Below are 18468 nucleotides of genomic sequence, written 5' to 3'. Positions count from 1 at the left end.
CTCCGGCGGTGTGGCAGCAGCAGGAGGCCCCATTAGCTAAAGTGGTGCTTCAGGTTAAGAACAGTTTCAGGTTAAGAACGGACCTCCAGAACGAATTAAGTACTTAACCCGAGGTACCACAGTATAATAGTTCTTTCTTCAGACTGTAATCTGTCTCATTCCTACTTTATTAAGCTTCACAGTAAAGGAGGAAATGCTAGATTTTGTGCTCTTGCTTTAAAGTAAATGCACAGTATGGGGTTTTCTTTGGGCGTGTTCTGTTTGTTTCTCCCCTCTTTGAAATACAAAGGGGGTGAGGTTTTGCTGATTTCATTATCTTGAAGGACCAGTTTGATGACTCAGATGTGAGATTAACTGAAATATGAACTTAAAAATAGCTGCAGAAAAACCAGGGCAAGAAACCTCTCCCCTCCATACTTTTGCTTTGTGATTTACAAAAGCCCATGTTTTGATTTAAATATTTGTAATTGTTTGATTCAGAACTCATTCCAGTATTATGTTTGGTAAAATGTTTGCCAGTTTGCCATGTTTCCCTGCGAAACATGCCTTGGCTGTTTTTGGAATGGGGTTTTCTATGAGAGAAGCCTCAGAGCTGGCATATGCATTACTTCCCTGATAGATTATCACAATATGTCATAGTGGGGCTCATCCTATCCTTTTCTAGTGGTAGATCATATCCAAAGTTTTTACCCGAGACTGCTTGCATCTCAGACTTGTGGTATTCTACAGATCTAGGGAAATCACTTATGATCTAAGTGACACAGTGTTTGTCTGTCTGCTGTCATGGCTGAAGGGTTAGAAATCTATGTGAAGTGTGGGTTTTAGTCCTGCTTACCCATCCTCTTCTGACTCAGACTTTGATGTTGCTTGTCAGGTAGTGAAGTGGGGCAGAACATTTTCTATTTATAAAAATGCATTGTTTCAGTAAATTAATTAGTAACAATAGATAAAATACCACTCAGATTGGGCTGTTTCAAAGTTGTAATTACATGTTTTCAGGTAAATTACCTGTATTAAACATGCAAGACTAGTTGAGTGGATTGTGGGAGTGGTAAATGCCTATTTATCAGAAGGTGAGGTCTCAGCAAGTTTGAAAGAGGTTATGATGATAAATTTATTGTAGAAACTCCCTGAATTCCACTGTATTGGAGAATTTCTGGCCTGTCTCTTAACATTCTATTTTTTGGGCAAGGTCTTTGAATGTGTCGTGGTCTTTGAACTGCAGGTTTTTCTGGAATGATATGAACTATATATCAATTTCAATCTACAGGTGACTCCCCGTTTACGCAGGGGTTCCGTTCTGAGCCCCTGTGCGCATACGTGAAATTGCAAAAAATGGGGAGCACCCTGGAGAGTCTTCCTTAACCAAGCCCTGCTCTCCCTTCAGCTTATGGGATGGAAATGCAAGCAAATATACACCTTTAGGCAGTGGGACATGTTCCCGAAGGGAGTGACAGGCAGGCAAGCCTTTGCACACCAAAATGCACTAAAAAAGAAGCAGGAGGGGGTAGCAAGGCCATTCCTACTATAGTGATGGGATACCTGTGCCCCCACCAGATGCTGTTGGACTTTAGTTCCCAGCAGCCTCTGACAGCATGACCGGTAGTCAGGAATGATGGGAGTGGTAGTTCAGTAACACCTGGATGGTCACAGCTTCCCTGTCCTTCCAGTAAGGGAACCTGCCCTTCTGCTTCCTCCTATTGCTTCTTTAGTTGCTGGGCTAAAGAGCAGAATTTCCCTCCTAACCTGACCCCATCCCATTTGCATGCTGAGAAAACACCCCCCCCCCCGCTTTAAAAAAGATTACCTTGCCTACTTCCACCCCTTGCTTCCATTGCTGGAGCATTAAGAAGCAGAATAACACCCCCCCTGCTTTCTATATGCACAGCAAATTGTTCCTTTTGAGGTCTCTTTATCTCTGTTCATCTTCTCCCTGTTACTGCCTTGGGAAGCACAGCTTCCTTCTCAATTCAGGCTGTTTTTGCTGCTGTGGTAGCAGCTGATAGAATGGATAATTAGGTGTGCCAAGAGAGTTGAAGCATATCTAACTTTGTATGGGATCTGGCTGTAAGTCTCGCAAAATATAAGCCATCTGATCGCCAGGCATTTTTACTTGCTTGGATGAAAGACATTCTCTGCCATCAGAGACTGTGGAAGGTTGGTTAGAGGGCACTATGGTGTATCACAGCCTGGCAGTTTGTTCTTTGTGTGGCTGCCCAGAGCAGTTCAGAGATTTTTTCCCTATCGCCATATGTGAATTGTCTCTCTCTATGCTAATGTGGGGGTGCTATCAGCATGGTGCTGTATCATTGGTGGGAGTTTTAAAATAAGTAGGCCAGAGGAGCATAAATGTCTCCCTAGAGATTACCATGGCAGTGCAGTGACATCATGCAGTGTCCCATGGCAACTACAACCTTTACTTATCTTAGCTGATCTGTTGTTATTTGAGATTAAGTTGTTGGTTCAGACTTTCTCTTCGAAAATTTTATGCAATACAGATGGCAGGTTTATTTAGTTGAAATATTGTATGAACCACACGTTCTTTTCCTGAAGGCAGCTGAGATGCTTTACTATTTTTAAAAATGCAATGCAGATATGAAGAGAATAAAAAACACCCAATAAAAATCCAATAAATCAGTGGTGAAAAATGTTAACATCAATAGTCCCCGATAGTCAGCTCCTGAAATTACTATCTGGCACATTTCCACTCAAGCCTTGGCAAAGCTTTTTATTTTTAAACTTGACTGATAAAGTAATGCCAGGGAAGTAACTAGGCTGAGCTCCCTTGGGGAGTACAATGCAAGTGTAGCAACAGACAGTGAAGTGACATATGGGAGAAAAGAAAATGTCTCCCAGATATGCCAGATGTGGGTTTTATAGCAGAGGTGGGGAAGCTGTCATTTCCCCCCATGTTGTTGGCCATGCTGGCAGGATTTTACAGATGTTGCATGGCATCTAGATAGCCTGGTGGCTAGTGCTAGGAAGGAGTCAGTGGTCATGGTGCATTTTAGCACCAGTGATGTGGGGAATTGTAAAGTCCTGGAAGTGAAATTTAGACTATTAGGAAGGATGTTGAAAGCCAGGACCTTCAATGTGGCTTTCTCTGAAATGCTACCAATACCATGTGCAGGGCCAGCTAGACAGGCACAGCTGTGTCATCTCAGTATAAGGATGAAATGGTGCCAAGAGGAGTGGTTTGGATTTCTTAGAAACAGGAGAACATTTTGGGACAAGCTAGGTCTGTAGAAAAAGGCCAGGTTCTGCTCAAACTGGCTTAGAACTGGACTGTTGATGCTGTTTTTTTTTAAGTTAGAGCAACTATTAAACTGATTGCAGGGGTTAGGCAAGGGGAACGAAGGAGCAACCAGTTTAGAACAAATCATCCCCCAGGGATTAGAGGGGAAATGAAAAGTGGGGAGGGGTAAAACTGGGCATGGAGGGTGCAGGAGCACATTGTAGCAATTATACCTAAGGGTAAAACATATGTGCTGAAAACGTTTGGAGAAAGAGGCTGTTTATATAAGCCACAGAGCAAGACAGGTGAGCTGGAGAGCTTGGTCTTAGAGGAGGGTATATCTATCGTCAACATAATGGAAACCTCGTGGAATGGAAAGAACTAGTAGGACATTGCTATCTCTGTAAATCCAAAGGCTTTTTCTAAACTGTCAATCATCTTGAGTGGCTGTGTCACAATTTTTGGTGTGAACTAGCTGGGCTAGGATGTCCCCTCCCATTTTGCCATCTGAGGTGAAATGGAAATTGCTTCCTCCTGTGCCCCACTGCTGCCACACTCTGGCTCTTGCTGAATCCAGCAGGAGCCAGGTGCTCCTCAGAGTGTTGCCACTCACTTGGCTTTTCCCCCCGAGGGTGAGGAAGATGAGCAGCAATGACACGCCTGGGAATGCCTCCCTCTTGGTGGCAGAAGTGGTGGGATGGGCAGAGTGCTGCCTCTTACACTTATGCCACCTGAGTGCGTGCTTCATCCCAATTGTCGTGGGCAGCCTGGTAAGTTAAAATTGGTTTACTTACAAACTCTTTAAAGGTCAGATTCATGTGCTTTTTTAAAACAGCATTTGGAAAAAGTTACACAGGCAGTAAAACTTGAGAAAAAATTATTGTGCATATGAGATGGATGTCTAAATACTTGAGGTTCTGTAGGGTTGCTAAAAGGAAAAAAGTCACTTGTGGCTATAAACAGGACTTTATTAACTTCCTTCTTTGGAAGAAGAAGAAATATCATGTTTCTGGATGGTTGTGTCCATTTGCGTAATGGTACCCTGATAAGGTAAGACATAATAGGCTTCACAATCGAAAAGGAACCCCTACAGCCAACACATCAGTCGAAAGGACAGGGGTGAAGACTCTGGGGTGAAGACCTCTGCAGCACCCCAAGGACCAATGTGAAGCTTCACTATCACCCCGCTTCATCCTGGCCATCTAGTTAAGACAGAGCAACTATCTTTGGTAGCTGTATCCCTGCAGAGTGTGTGTGAACATGTTGTATGATTGAGAATTTGTGAGTAGATGAAATTAAAAAAGCACTTTTGAAAACTGGTCCCATTGCCTTTGTCTCTTTGTCCTCCTCCTCTGGTTCTGGTTTGTATTCTTGACACTACAAACCACAATGGCTGAGTTCTGCTTTTTCTGTTGGAGGTAGTGTGCCTCTGAATACCTGTTGCTGGGAATTGCAAGCGGGGAGAGCGCTGTTGCACCCAGACCTTGCTTGTGGAAATCGCATAGGCAACTAGCTGGCCACTGTGAGAACAGGATGGGCTAGATGCGCCTTTGTTCTGACTGAGCAGGGCTCTTCTTATGGAACCCTAAGCAAGCGAACTGTAAGACTAGTTCTTTTAAACAAAAAAAGTAGGTTTAAATTTGAGGCTCTTCTTATACATAGGTAGTGCTGAGGAGTGTTTTCTTAATTTGGAGTCCCCCAAAATAGGGGGTGTATTATACATGGGGGTGTCTTATACACAGAAAAATACGGTATTTTAGAAGAAATATACTGCAACTTTTTGTTTCAGTTCCCACTATTTATGAGGTAGAAAAGGTCACTATTCCCTACTACATGTTACACATAGCAAGATGCCATATATCACACATCCTAAAATACAGACATCTCCCAGAACTAACGATAAATGATTGGCAGAGAGAGAGAGAGAAGTCACTGTGAAAAACATAGAGGGAGAAGTGAAGGGTAGGCCAGCCTAGATTTAATGGAAATACACAAGCTTCATTACTGGAACAAATCCAGAGATACCCCCTCCCCAAAATAAATATGTTTTAGGAATTTTACTTCTCTTATATGACTTCCTCTTTTATGCTGAGTTCCAGAATTCCTTTTACTCTCTTTTGATCAAAGGTAGGAAACAGGCAAGACACCCTATGTTAAAAGTATCATTGCCTTTGACATCAGTGGAGCTTGCTGAATCCATAAAATAACTTTTAAAGAGACCTTGCATAAGGACATAGCCGAACAATGACAGAAAAATGATCTACAACTAGCTCAGCAATATTAATACAATGCTCCAATTCATACAGAAACCAATAACCTTAGGGTAGCTTTAATACATATGCAAAAAGCCTGCATGTGGGGGCCTACATCTTCAATAACTGCCCCCAGCACCTTCTGATGTCACAATATGTCCAGTGAACAAAAGGGTGGTTTGTCAGTTAAGTATTCAGGCAAGGTAGTAAGTTCAGGAAGAATTCACATGGTTACAGAACAGTGAGAGAGAAAACACATGGAAAGAGGGAGGAAGATCGAAGGAAGAAATGGCTGGGGAGAAGGACACCCGCAACAACACAGAAGCACGTTGAATCCTCAGAGCCCAGGAATCATGGAAAATTCACAAAACAGCTCTGTGTTCCTTGACATGTTCTTAGGTAAAGCTAGTTATCATTATCAAAATGTATTTCATCAGCAACAAGGAATCAAACTCTCCCAAGTTCTCCTAGAACCTCACTACATATTACGTATGTTTCTCCATCTGGAGATAACCTTGGATGCTGATCTAGTTACTTTTTTTTAGCTCTTACAGACATTGGAATGCTTTATTCTGTGCTTGTTACTCTTCACTGTTGAAAGAATGGCTCATGCATGCACATGTTAATCATTTGGGTGGTGAATTATATGTGTAAATGAGCTATCAAAGTTCAGACACAGTTATAAATTTGTACAGTATAGCCCCATGTTCACAGCCTTTTCCAAAAACCCACAAGAACCCTGTTGGATCAGACCAAGATTCCACTTAGTGTAGCATTCAGTTTCCAACAGTGGAAGCTACTTATGACGACTGATGTAGTTTCACTGTTAGGTGAAGGACACACTTCTTTGACCAGACTTTTTGAGCAGGGTGAGGTGTATTGTTGTGCATTTGAATTTCTGTCACTGCTGCTACTTTATGTCTGAATTTTGTTTTATGCTGTTTTAGCTTTACTGTTTAATTGTGGTTTAGATCAGGGGTAGCCAAATTGATGGTTTCCAGGTGTTTTGGAGTATGTCTCCTGTAACTCCTGAGCATTAGCTGTGCTGGCTGGGACTGATGGATCTTAGAAGGGCACCGGGTTGGCTACTTTGGTTTACATTGTGTATATTCTGGAACTTGCATGTTAAGGGTAGATCCTCCCAATATTATTTTTATTTATTTGTGCATTCAATTGCTTTCCCAACCCTTCCTCTTAAAGTAGCTCAGGGGAGCAAGCAGTGAAACAGTAAAACAAATAAAAACAAACAGTAAATCAAACAATTATTTTTTTTATGCACCTCAGTGCCATGTTGCATGGAGCTGCATTATAAACAAGGGACTTACAGTGTGGTATTCCATACATTGGACTTCATGAGCATCATTAGCTTTTGCACCAGCTTGCAAATGCAAGAGGCTGTAATGTGGATCCAGTCCTTGAGATCAATGCTTTGTCTTCTATCTTGGTTATGTCTATTAGGTACTGTTCCAATTTGAAGGGCAGGGAACAGGAAGTGGTTCCTGGGATGGTGGTGACACTGGGAAAGAGATGTGAGGGTTCTAAAAGGATCCTAGAGCTCTCCTACCTACTTTCTAAAGCTGGAAAAGTGCTAAGTAGCCTTTAGGAAAGAGGTGAGGGGGCTCTGGGACCCTGTCAGAGCCTTGATGCCTCCTTCCCAAAGCCACCGCCATCCCAGGAACCACTATTTCCTGTTCCCTGCCATGTCTGGGGATACCAAAGAAAGGCCATGCGAGGTTGGACCACCCTGTTTTATTATATGACATGAACGTGACAGCCTATGTCCCCATAAGTAAATGCTACTTTTTTCTTTGTGTTACTCCCAAGTACCGTATTTTTCGCACCATAGGACGCACTTTTTCCCCTCCAAAAATGAAGGGGAAATGTGTGTGCGTCCTATGGTGCGAATGCAGGCTTTCGCTGAAGCCTGGAGAGTGAGAGGGGTCGGTGCGCACCGACCCCTCACGCTCTCCAGGCTTCGCACACCTCTCTGCAAGTAGCGGGAGCCCAGCGCTGGGCTCCCGCTGCTTGCGGAGAGTTGCCTGCATGCTCAGGCCTGCGCGCGCTGAGCTCAGCGCGTCCAGGCTTCGCGGACCTCTCCGCAAGCAGCGGGACCGCTCCCGCTGCTTGCGGAGACTTGCCTGCATGCTGAAGCCTGCGCGCGCTGAGCTCAGCGCGTCCAGGCTTCGTGGACCTCTCCGCAAGCAGCGGGAGCGCTCCCGCTGCTTGCGGAGAGTTGCCTGCATGCTGAAGCCTGCGCGCGCTGAGCTCAGTGCGTCCAGGCTTCGTGGACCTCTCCGCAAGCAGCGGGACCGCTCCCGCTGCTTGCGGAGAGTTGCCTGCATGCTGAAGCCTGCGCGCGCTGAGCTCAGCGCATCCAGGCTTCGCGGACCTCTCCGCAGGCAGCGGGAGCGCTCCCGCTGCTTGCGGAGAGTTGCCAGCATGCCGAAGCCTGCGCGCGCTGAGATCAGCGCGCCCAGGCTTCGCGGACCTCTCCGCAAGCAGTGGGATCGCTCCCACGGCTTGCAGAGAGCTGCCTGTTTGGGGGCTGGGGTCGGGGGAAGCTCGAGCTTCCCCCGCCCCAGCCCCGCGCCTGGGGGGAAAATAATTCCCCCCCCCTTTATTTCCCCCCCAAAAAACTGGGTGCGCCCTATGGTCCGGTGCGCCCTATGGTGCGAAAAATACGGTAAGTTTGTTTAGGAATGCAGCCATAGTCTTGAAAACCAATAATAATTTCTCTTGGGTCTTCCTTCTGCTTGAAGGAGAAATGAGAACACACAGGGGCTAGGCCAAGCAATGTTAATGCAAGCATTGTGTTCTGTCTCTTTTCCCTAGATGCATCGCCTGAATTTTATTCTGAAAGAAGCCACAATTCATTCACATGAGCAGCATTATCCATATGGCATCATGCTCTCTACCTCTTCATTCTCAGCATAGTCTCCTCCTTAGATTTCACTTGTGCTTCACAACATTGTTCTCATCACAAACTTTTTTGAATTGTTTTCTGCACCCAAGTGTTTGACTTACCAATAGATCTCAATTTTACTCAAGAGCTCCATAACTAGGATTATTTTCCTCATCCATTTTTAAGGTGCTTCAGTAAGAAAATGAGCATGATTGTGACAGGCTAACCTCTGCTTATTTCTACCTTTGCCAACTCTAAAAAAGTGTGGATCTTATATAATGGTAAATGCTTTTAGTAAAAGCAGTCGCTTCTTCATCTATTCCATATTGTTTCAGGATATACCTTTTTGGAAGTTGGAACACTTCTTTCCAACATGTTATTTTCTTCTTTATTTTTCTGTATCTGTTCCTTAAATATCAGTGCCCCTTCTCTTCAGATTGTTTTAGCTGAATGTTTGAATGTGTTACAGAACCATAAAGAGCACCTTACAAAAAATGAGTCACCATCACCTTTTCCTTACGGATAAGTCCTTATTTTCAGATCTTATTGCAGAATTGTTGAAACTGTTAAGCATGTAAGAAACTGATCTTGATAATTTGCTAAATGCTTATTTTGAAGTTTTAACTTTCTAATTTCCCCCCAATTCTGTTGGAGTTGTGGACTAGCCAAAATCGAATACCCTTAAATTCTAAGCATACTCACCTGGGTTTGAAGCCCATTAAATTGTGGTATTTCCAAGTAAACATAGATCATGGATCATAGAATTGTAGAGTTGGAAGGGATCCCAAGGGTCATGTAGACCAACCCCCTGCAATGCAGGAATTTCAACACACAGTCCCCCATCCAATTTGAAACCATGCCAAACACTGCTTAGCTTTGCAAACATGCTAGCAGTTTTATTGCTGCACCACTAGGGTTATTATGGTTGTGATTGTGCTGATTCCAATTGGAGAGGTGAGGTGAGAATTAAATAGATGAGATTTTAAAGAGTTTTAGGTGAACCATGCAAATTGTTTGCGACTCCAAGCAACTGCTACCTCATATCTAGCTGAACCACCAAAACACTAGCTGCAAATTTTCCTCTGGCATTTTCTTGCTATTAAAAAAATAGTTTTAATTAAAAAGGGTAGCTAAGATCAGGAAGTCTATAATGAGTAGATATAATTATGAACTCAATATACACAGTTGTTGTTTTTTACTTCTTAGACATTCTGTTTGGGTTAACTATGCATAATCGATTGCTTAAGAGGAATAACAAGGACTATACAAAATGCCCTGTGGGTTTGCTCCAGTTGCAGTTTTTGGTCTGCTTACTAGAGAAGCTAAACCAGATAGGCAGAGGCACAATGCAACCCAAAGCTCTTGGGAGGTGAAGGGCAAATTAGTTTTTCTGCATGGAAAAATGTCTCAAACTTTTATGACATTTCAGTGTCGTATTAAGCCAGCATGTGTTGCCGCTTTTTGTAGTTAATTCAAATGAATAATTTTGTAAGAGCCAGGCTTGTAATCCAAACAAACATCTGCTTCCAAGAAAACATTGACATTGTCAGATATTTCCTATTTGTTTATCTAAATAGTATTTATTAATTTATTAAATTTCTATACTGCCCTTCATCCAAGGAACACAGGGTGGTTTGCAATATAAAAACAAAAAAAATACATACTATAGGAACAAACAATGTCTGTACCGTTTTAATTAGCCAAAGCCTGCAAGAATAGGAATGTTTTCTTTCTGGAGGTTGTTTATGTGTTCTTCTTGTAACTTGTTTTTTTTCTCTCCAGAGTGGAGAGTAGGAACGATTTTTTCCTGTTTAATATATATCTTTAGGTAAAGTACTTACTATTTACTTACTAATGCTGTTGGGAGCTTTCTGTGGCCATTTCCTGTTTGATTTGTGGTCTCATGTATAAACAGAAGCTGCAAAACAGGTTCAGGCATGGTTATCAGTCATTATTTTCTAACAGCCTGCTGGAAATCCTAATTCCACTACAATATGGCATGCAGCAATAATACTGGGTAGACCTTATTGTCAGAAGCAAAAGCCACACCCACAACTTCATATGCAGAGTTTGGTTTGTACCAGAAAATGTACATATATTTTTGTATTTGAATTTTATTTAAAGCCATATAATTACTGTACAAAAGGCCAGAACGATGACTTTACATTAAAAAAGTGAATCTGCAGCAAAATGTTGCTGTGTAGAATGCTGCTACTCAAGTTCATGGCCACTGAGTGTTTTCAGTGCTCGTTGTGGTGTTTTGGGCAGGGGTTGTACTTCTACAAACCAGGTTTCCTTGTGTCTTCTGATACCTATGCAGAGTTACATTGGAATAAACCCTGTTAAATCAGTGGGACTTTCTTCAGAGTCCATATGCACAGGATCCCGATCAACCTGTTTCTAATTTAAGGGAGCTTGCTGATTAGGAACATAAGAATCATGTTGCTGATCAGACCAGAGACCCTCCAGATGATAATAGACTCCAGCTGCTATCAACCCTAGCCAGCATGGTTGATTTATTCTTGAGAATGATGAGAGCAACAAATCAAGAGCCTTAGTCCTACCTTCACAGTAGCCAACCAGATGTCTATGGGAAGCCCATGAGCAGGACATTTGTATAAAGTAGACCTAATATTTGCAGACAACCTGCAAATAATCTACCATAGTCAATGCTACTCTTCAGAGATTTAGGCTTTTTCCTTGTGGTTGCTTATTTGGGAGCAAGTACCATTAAACTCAAGGGACGCGGGTGGCGCTGTGGGTTAAACCACAGAGCCTAGGACTTGCCGATCAGAAGGTTGGCGGTTCGAATCCCCGTGACGGGGTGAGCTCCCGTTGCTCGGTCCCTGCTCCTGCCAACCTAGCAGTTCGAAAGCACGTCAAAGTGCAAGTAGATAAATAGGTACCGCTCTGGCGGGAAGGTAAACGGCGTTTCCGTGCGTTGCTCTGGTTCGCCAGAAGCGGCTTAGTCATGCTGGCCACATGACCCGGAAGCTGTACGCCGGCTCCCTCGGCCAATAAAGCGAGATGAGCGCTGCAACCCCAGAGACGGCCACGACTGGACCTAATGGTCAGGGGTCCCATTAAACTCATCTGGGTATCCAGTTGTACAATTGGACTGTATGTGAATTAAAAATCTACACCAGATTTGTTATTCAGGAATTATTCAGGACACCAGCTAAATGGCATGCTATAGCCCTCATGATAACTTTTTGGCTGTCCCCTGTGCCAGACATGCAGGCACCTTCTTGTCGTGGGTTGTTCTTCTAAAGAGCATTATGTGTGAGCAACCATATGTGTTCTATGACACTTCATTCTCAGGGTTCTGCCTCCTGCCAGCCAGTGGTGGGATAAATGGCACAACCTGTCTCCTAAGAGGACCCATCTCAACTCTGAGCATGCTGCAAAACCCTCAGTTATATATTATGAGTATGGCTTTGTAGTCTTAGATTATGCTGAAAAAATAGCTTCCATCAGCATTTTGTATAACAATCAACCACTTTCAAACTATTTTCTGCTATTCACTGATATTCCTGTTATCTTAAATAGTACAATTTGTAGAGTATTCATAATCTACAATATATATTTATTTATCTCATGCTGTATTTGGACTCTTAAAAAGCAGTCACACTGTATATCAAACCACATAACATGTTTGAGTTCAGTACTTACTGGATTCAAATAATCATTGCAGAAGGTAGTAGCTTGTAAAGTAACAACTTGAGTTCAACCACTGATAAGACATTGACTTCTTTTGGTGTTCCCTTGAATGATAGCTGCAGTTTGAGTTGTTTCAGGAAGTGTGAATTTCTCCCCTACTCTTTAAGATACCTACCACAATGCTTTCTTCTTTTTTATTTTTTAAATGCATCCTAAAACCTTTCCAACCTATCTCTGAAAACTGAGAGACAGTCAGATATGTTACCAGTTTTTCTTTCTTGGTTAGATTGTTCTACCTTGATCTTGAGACTGAAAACTGGTTTTTATATGCATGTTACTACTAGGTAAATAAAATGCCTTTGTATGTTTCCAGTATACATGTATACTGTGACTAAGGAGCAGGTTATAGGTATTGTTCTACAGTAGTTAAGTGTTGCTCTGGGGGTGTTTAGATGATATGATCAGTAATGACCTAGAGTTAGGGATGAGCAATGAGGTTGCCAGGTTTTATGATCCCCCCAAATTGTTCAAGGTTGTTGAAAGAAAAAGAGATTGTGAGGAGGTAAATGGGCAGTAAAATGACAAATGAGATTCAGTGTAAACAAGTGTAAAGGGTTGCACACTGTGTGTGTGTGGGGGGGGGTGAAGATCCCCACTTCACATATACACTTGTGGGGTCTGACCTGGGGGTGACTGACCAGAAACAGGACCTTGGGGTCATAGTGGATAGCTCAATGTAGTTGGAACAGCTGTGAAAAAGTTGAATTCCATGTTAGGGATCATTAGGAAAGCGATTGAAAATAGACCTGCCAATATAATAGTGCTGTGATAAAAAATCCATGTTAAGACCACTCTTGGGAATGTCTCATCTCATAAAGGACATTGTAAAGTTGGGCAGAGTTCAGAAAAGGGCAACCTAAATTGTAGTGGAACAAATTTCTTGTGAGTAAAATTTTAAACATTTGGGTTGTTTTCTAACAGGAAAAAAGGCAAATAACATGGTAGAGGTGTAAGATTATGCATGCTGTGAAGAAGGTGGATAGGGAGATGTATTTTCTCCCTTTTTCGTAAAACTAGAACCTGAGGCCATCCAATAAAGCTTAATTCTGGAAGATTCAGAAGAGGCAAAGTGAAGTGAAGTACATAGCAAAAGTATGGAATTCATTCCCATAACATGAATTTAGGTCCACTAACCTGGATGGCTTTAAAAGAGGATGAGCCTATCAGACACTTCTAGCTACGATGGCTATATTCTGTCTTGGCTGTTGGAGGCATTTTGGTGCTAAATGCCAGTTTCTGGGAATCGCTAGTGGGGAAAATGCTTTTAAACAGGACCTGCTTATAGTCTTTCCACAAACTTCTGATTGGCTGCTGTGAGAACAGAATGCTCGACTAGCTGGGCCCTTGATCTGATCCAATGGGGTCTCCTTATGCTCATTCCTTTATTAGGTTAGAAATCCACCTTTGAACAGCAGTTCATAGATTAGGGGAGGGCAGACTTCCAGGACCTGCTTTGTGTGGTGTTAAACTCTCAGGAGCCATCAACTGGGCCGAGGCACAAAATAAATGAAAGAACAGCATGCCAATGAGCAGCTGCTGAGATCAGGAATTTGTTTTGGGTACCAGAACTGAGCTCACAGTCCTACCTCAGAAAAGTCCATTCCTGGTTGCCTTCTTTATTTCAGCATTCTTAATTTAAAGGGAAAGGCCATTTTGTTGCTGCCATGGTTAAACAACTGGGGCTCAGAAAGCCTTCCTGATCTACTGCTAATCACCAGTAGATCCAGATCTACCTTTTGTGCATCCCTGATCTGTGTGAGTGAAGGAATGGCTACATATTTGTAACCGCTCTTTTCCAAGTTGTTCTGCTTTGTTCACACATTCTCTCCATTTTGCTTTCTTAATCCTAGGATTAGAGGGTGATATCCAGCGCTGAAATCAGTAGATCTACTCTGAGTATGACTACTGTTAGATATTGCCCAAAGAGCTGGAGCGAAAGGAATAAATCACTCAGTCATATTCTCTGCTCTAAGCCAGGTTATCCAATACAAAAGCATTCCAAACAAGACTTTGGATAATTTCTGAAAGAGAATCCATGATTCCTTGACTGCTGGTATAGCTCAATCCGTACAGCATGAGACTCTTAATCTCAGGGTTGTGGTTTATGTTTATGCATTGCAGGGGTTTGGACTAGATGATTCTAATGGTCCCTTCAAATTCTATGATTCTATTTTTAGTTGCCCTTGAGGAATAAAATTCAAAATGTAAAGGGTAGTTTTCTGTCTTTTACTGAATGGAATAAATTATTATTACCTCTTTATTTCTCCCTCATTTCACCTTCTTAAATATTTTTGAGCTGACAGAATTCCTCCCCTCCCCCCCCCCCCCGGTTGGATCAGCAGACTTCGTTCATTCAACTTTTCCTTGAGTGGATTGAAGCTAAACCCATATGTGTAGCTTTTCTATTAGTGTTTTCCAGCTGTCTATCATTTTAAATGTAGCACTTGAAAGTGAACACAGTACGGTGGTACCTTGGTTTAAGAACAGCTTAGTTTATGAACTACTTGGATTAAGAACGCTGCAAACCCGGAAGGTGTTTTGGTTTGTGAACTTTGCCTTGGAATAAGAACATGTTTCGCTTCCTGTTGAATGTGTTCCATTTGTAAATTGAGTCCTTTGCTGCTATGGGAAAGCACGCTTTGGTTTAAGAACGGACTTCCAGAACGGATTAAGTTCGCAAACCAAGGTACCACTGTATTCACAATGAGGCTTGATAACTGTTGAGTTGAACAGTGCTTTTTGCTGAATCTTCGGAACAGTACTTCCTTGAATGTAATCTAAAATGTCTTTGAACTTTTGCACATCAACTATTAGTTGGTGGCACTGTGGGTAAAACCTCAGTGCCTAGGACTTGCTGAACGCATGGTCGGTGGTTCGAATCCCCGCGGCAGGGTGAGCTCCTGTCGTTCGGTCCCAGCTCCTGCCCACCTAGCAGTTCGAAAGCACCCTTAAGTGCAAGTAGATAAATAGAGACCGCTTTATAGCGGGAAGGTAAACGGCGTTTCCATGTGCTGCGCTGGTGCTGGCTCGCCAGCTGCAGCTTCGTCACGCTGGCCACGTGACCCGGAAGTGTCTTCGGACGGCGCCGGCTCCCGGCCTCTTGAGCGAGATGAGCACGCAACCCCAGAGTCGGACACGACTGGCCCGTACGGGCAGGGGTACCTTTACCTTTACCTTTACTAGATTTCTTAAATTTTCTTTAGAACTGTTGCTACCTAGTCGTTTATTCCCCATCTTTGGTCCAAACTGAATGTTACCTAAAACAGATAGGCTACTGTATGAATGTTTTTAACTTTTAGAAAAGGGGCTGTGGGGGGAATCAGGTTTGGCTTTAAAACTCCCATCCTAATAGATTCTCCCGCCCTGTGGGAGGGATGCTGCCAGTGGCACCAGTAGCGTTCCCTCCTAGGCTAAGTAACTTCAGGGTTGCAGAGGGGGTGTGTGAGAGAGTATTTGTTGGGACTGCCACACAGGAGAAAATAATGGACCCCGAGCCCTAGAGTCCCAATCCCAATTGTCCTCCCTCGGGCTTCCATTTTAAAAGTAAAAGGGAATTGTGCCATGTCTAACTTATGTGCTTAACATAGGCCACAATTATACCAAGCATTTAAAGCTCTTTAAACAGTCATGGGTTTCCCCAACGAATTCTGGGAGCTGTAGTTTAAGTGTGCATAGAGCTGTTAAAGGTAAAGGTAAAGGGACCCCTGACCATTAGGTCCAGTTGTGGACGACTCTGGGGTTGCGGTGCTCATCTCGCTTTACTGGCCGAGGGAGCCGGCGTACAGCTTCCGGGTCATGTGACCAGCATGACCAAGCAGCTTCTGGCGAACCAGAGCAGCGCACGGAAACGCCGTTTACTTTCCTGCCGGAGTGGTACCTATTTATCTACTTGCACTTTGACGTGCTTTCAAACTGCTAGGTTGGCAGGAGCAGGGACCGAGCAACGGGAGCTCACCCCTTTGCGGGGATTCGAACCGCTGACCTTCTGATCGGAAAGCCGTAGGCTCTTTGGTTTAACCCACAGTGCCACCCACATCCTCTTAGAGCTGCTAGGAGACCCCTTTTCCCCTCACAGAGTTCAAGTCCTAGAGGGGTTTAATAAACAATCTCTCTTTGCAAGGAACTCTGGGAATTGCAGCTCTGTGAGGCGAATAATGGTCTCTTAACAGCTCTCACCCCAGTTACAAAATACTTCCAGAATTATTTAGGAGAGGCCATGACTGTTCGAAGCGGTATCACACTGCAATAAATGTATGATCTCAATGTGGCTGTAGTTGGCACTAAGACTGGTTCTTTTTCTCGCTGAAATTCATTTTTAGTTGTTGTTATTTTTCTAGGTATCTAGCATATTGAGATGTTGCTGAATGTTTCAGTATGTTTTGCAGGAAAGCTGTTAACATTTGAAGCATCTTTCATACATATTAAGTGTGTAGTTCAATGCTGCAATTTTCATACAGTTGGCATAAAACTAATGAGAAACCGCTTAGAAAATAGAACATTTGAAAACATTAAAAAAATGTATAAGCTTTGATTTTGACATGGAAATCACAGATGGTATGGCAGTTCCCTTCCCCACCCTTCCCAGAAAAGTGAGTAAAATTGATTATCCTTTTAACATCTAGTTGGTGTTCTCTGACAATTTCAGCTTAGGGAAATATAATATGCCAGCCCAGGTCTGAGGGTGTTGCTGTTTGTTGGTTGAGAGCATTAGAAGGGGGAAGCTTCAGATGGGAGAAAATATTTCTTTTTACTTTCATGATTTGGTGCCCTATGAATCTGGAAATGCAGGTTATTTAATACTGCTCATATTTCCAATCCATATATTCACATGTAAACACCTTCCTTGTGACAGCGATTCAGTCCCCCTCCCCCAACCTGGAATCTCTTGAAGCGATGGCATATTTCAACAAAAAGATTTCTTGCTGTCTCGCTGTGTATCTCAATAAACCATTTGTTGGATTTTTCGTAGTAGCTGGAATGTGCCTCTGCATGCAGTCTGTTCTCAGAATCATCTGGTAAATGTCTGCTCAACCTCAAAAGAGGAAACACCCCTCTGTGTAAAAGAAATGGTACTTCCTGCTTTCATAAACAGTCATGTGCATAGTTTAGCAAGGCCTGATGCCTCTGGAGCTTTTTCTTTTATAGCACCGTAGAATCTGCCTCTGCAGAAGTACAGTGAATCTTGTGGCTTCATTTGGAACAAAGGGGATTATTAGGGGGAAAGATCTCTCTCGAATAAGGCATTGGAAAACAAGGGCAGGCAGTCTTTGGTTGTGAATATTTTCTGATTTTTCCAGAAATCAAGCAGAAGATTGAGCTGCTGATGTCAGTTAACTCTGAGAAGTCGTCCTCTTCAGAAAGGTACAGCTACATCTCCTGCATGAACAATTAATGGTGTAGTAATGCTAAGACGCAGTATAGGGTATTTTTCCTGTCAAGTGTGCCAATTGTGTTGATGTACTGCATGCTTGCCATTGTAATCTATTAATTGAATCTGTTGCTGGTTAAGCTTTGCGACAGTGGCAAATGCTTATTATTTCATGTTTTTTAAAATGAGGGCTAATCTGTGCAGCATGCAAATCCATAATACATCGTCTGGTACATACGTGTTTATACTGTTGCTGCAGTGTGTGTGTGTGTGTGTTTCTGTGTGTTTCCACCCATCAAAGCATCTTGATTTTTAAATCCAGATTGAGAGATGTTGCACGCACACACAAACACACACACACACGTACATACATACACACACACACACATGCATATATCAGATAATGTCACTTAAAAATAGGATTGTACTTGAATTTAGGCTAGGAGAAAATAAATTCTGTTAAAAGCAGTATGTTAGGTTGAAAGGGAGTGTCCTTTGCTAATAGCTTAGGAATTGCAAACCTATGAATTAGTCACATTCCGTGTGAGAGATGTGATGCTGCTTCAAGTCTGTGCTAGGAAATGGAGCAGTCACTGCATGCAGTAATGGTTCATGCCTGCAGGTAAGGACAAAATGACTCAGAAGTGTTTTTAGAAAAATCATTTTGTCTGTCAATCTGCTTCTAATATCCATTAGTAATTTAATTTTACATTATTTATGTAACCTTTTGGTTTTCTCGGTATGTACCATGGGTATCAAACCTGTTCAACCATCTTTGCTGTAAGATTAATTTTTGACACTAGAATGTATACTAAATAAATTATGTTTCATATGTAGCAACACTAGTTATGTTACTAAACCTACATTAATCTTTCCATCTCAGATCTATATTGTGATATCCATTTTTTATAGGAGACGATGGCATAATTATTGATTCAGTAAACCTAAATTCTGATTTTATGTTGAATATTCATCCAAATGGGCATAAGAG

The 18468-nt window shown here is 42.5% G+C and overlaps 1 protein-coding gene across 5 annotated transcripts in view; it reads left to right on the top strand.

Moving 5' to 3' along the window:
• Positions 1 to 18468, top strand: part of SRPK2 (SRSF protein kinase 2) — an 87805-nt gene that overhangs the window by 13835 nt on the left and 55502 nt on the right. For 2 of the 5 annotated variants that reach the window (XM_053404617.1, XM_053404615.1), the window contains exons 1-2: positions 5707 to 5886; positions 17407 to 17470. The exons of 1 other annotated variant lie outside the window; for it this stretch is intronic. In XM_053404617.1, the coding sequence (XP_053260592.1) occupies positions 5745 to 5886; positions 17407 to 17470 (206 nt within the window). In that variant the 5' untranslated portion in view covers positions 5707 to 5744. Of the gene's footprint in view, positions 1 to 5706; positions 5887 to 17406; positions 17471 to 18043; positions 18100 to 18468 lie in introns of those variants that run through there. 2 more of the 5 variants (XM_053404616.1, XM_053404619.1) reach the window with 2 other exon arrangements.

Source organism: Podarcis raffonei, chromosome 10 (assembly GCF_027172205.1).
Source record: "Podarcis raffonei isolate rPodRaf1 chromosome 10, rPodRaf1.pri, whole genome shotgun sequence".
Taxonomy (NCBI): Eukaryota; Metazoa; Chordata; class Lepidosauria; order Squamata; family Lacertidae; genus Podarcis; species Podarcis raffonei.
Note: the sequence above shows the minus strand (reverse complement) of the source record. Positions and strands in the feature narration are given on the sequence as shown.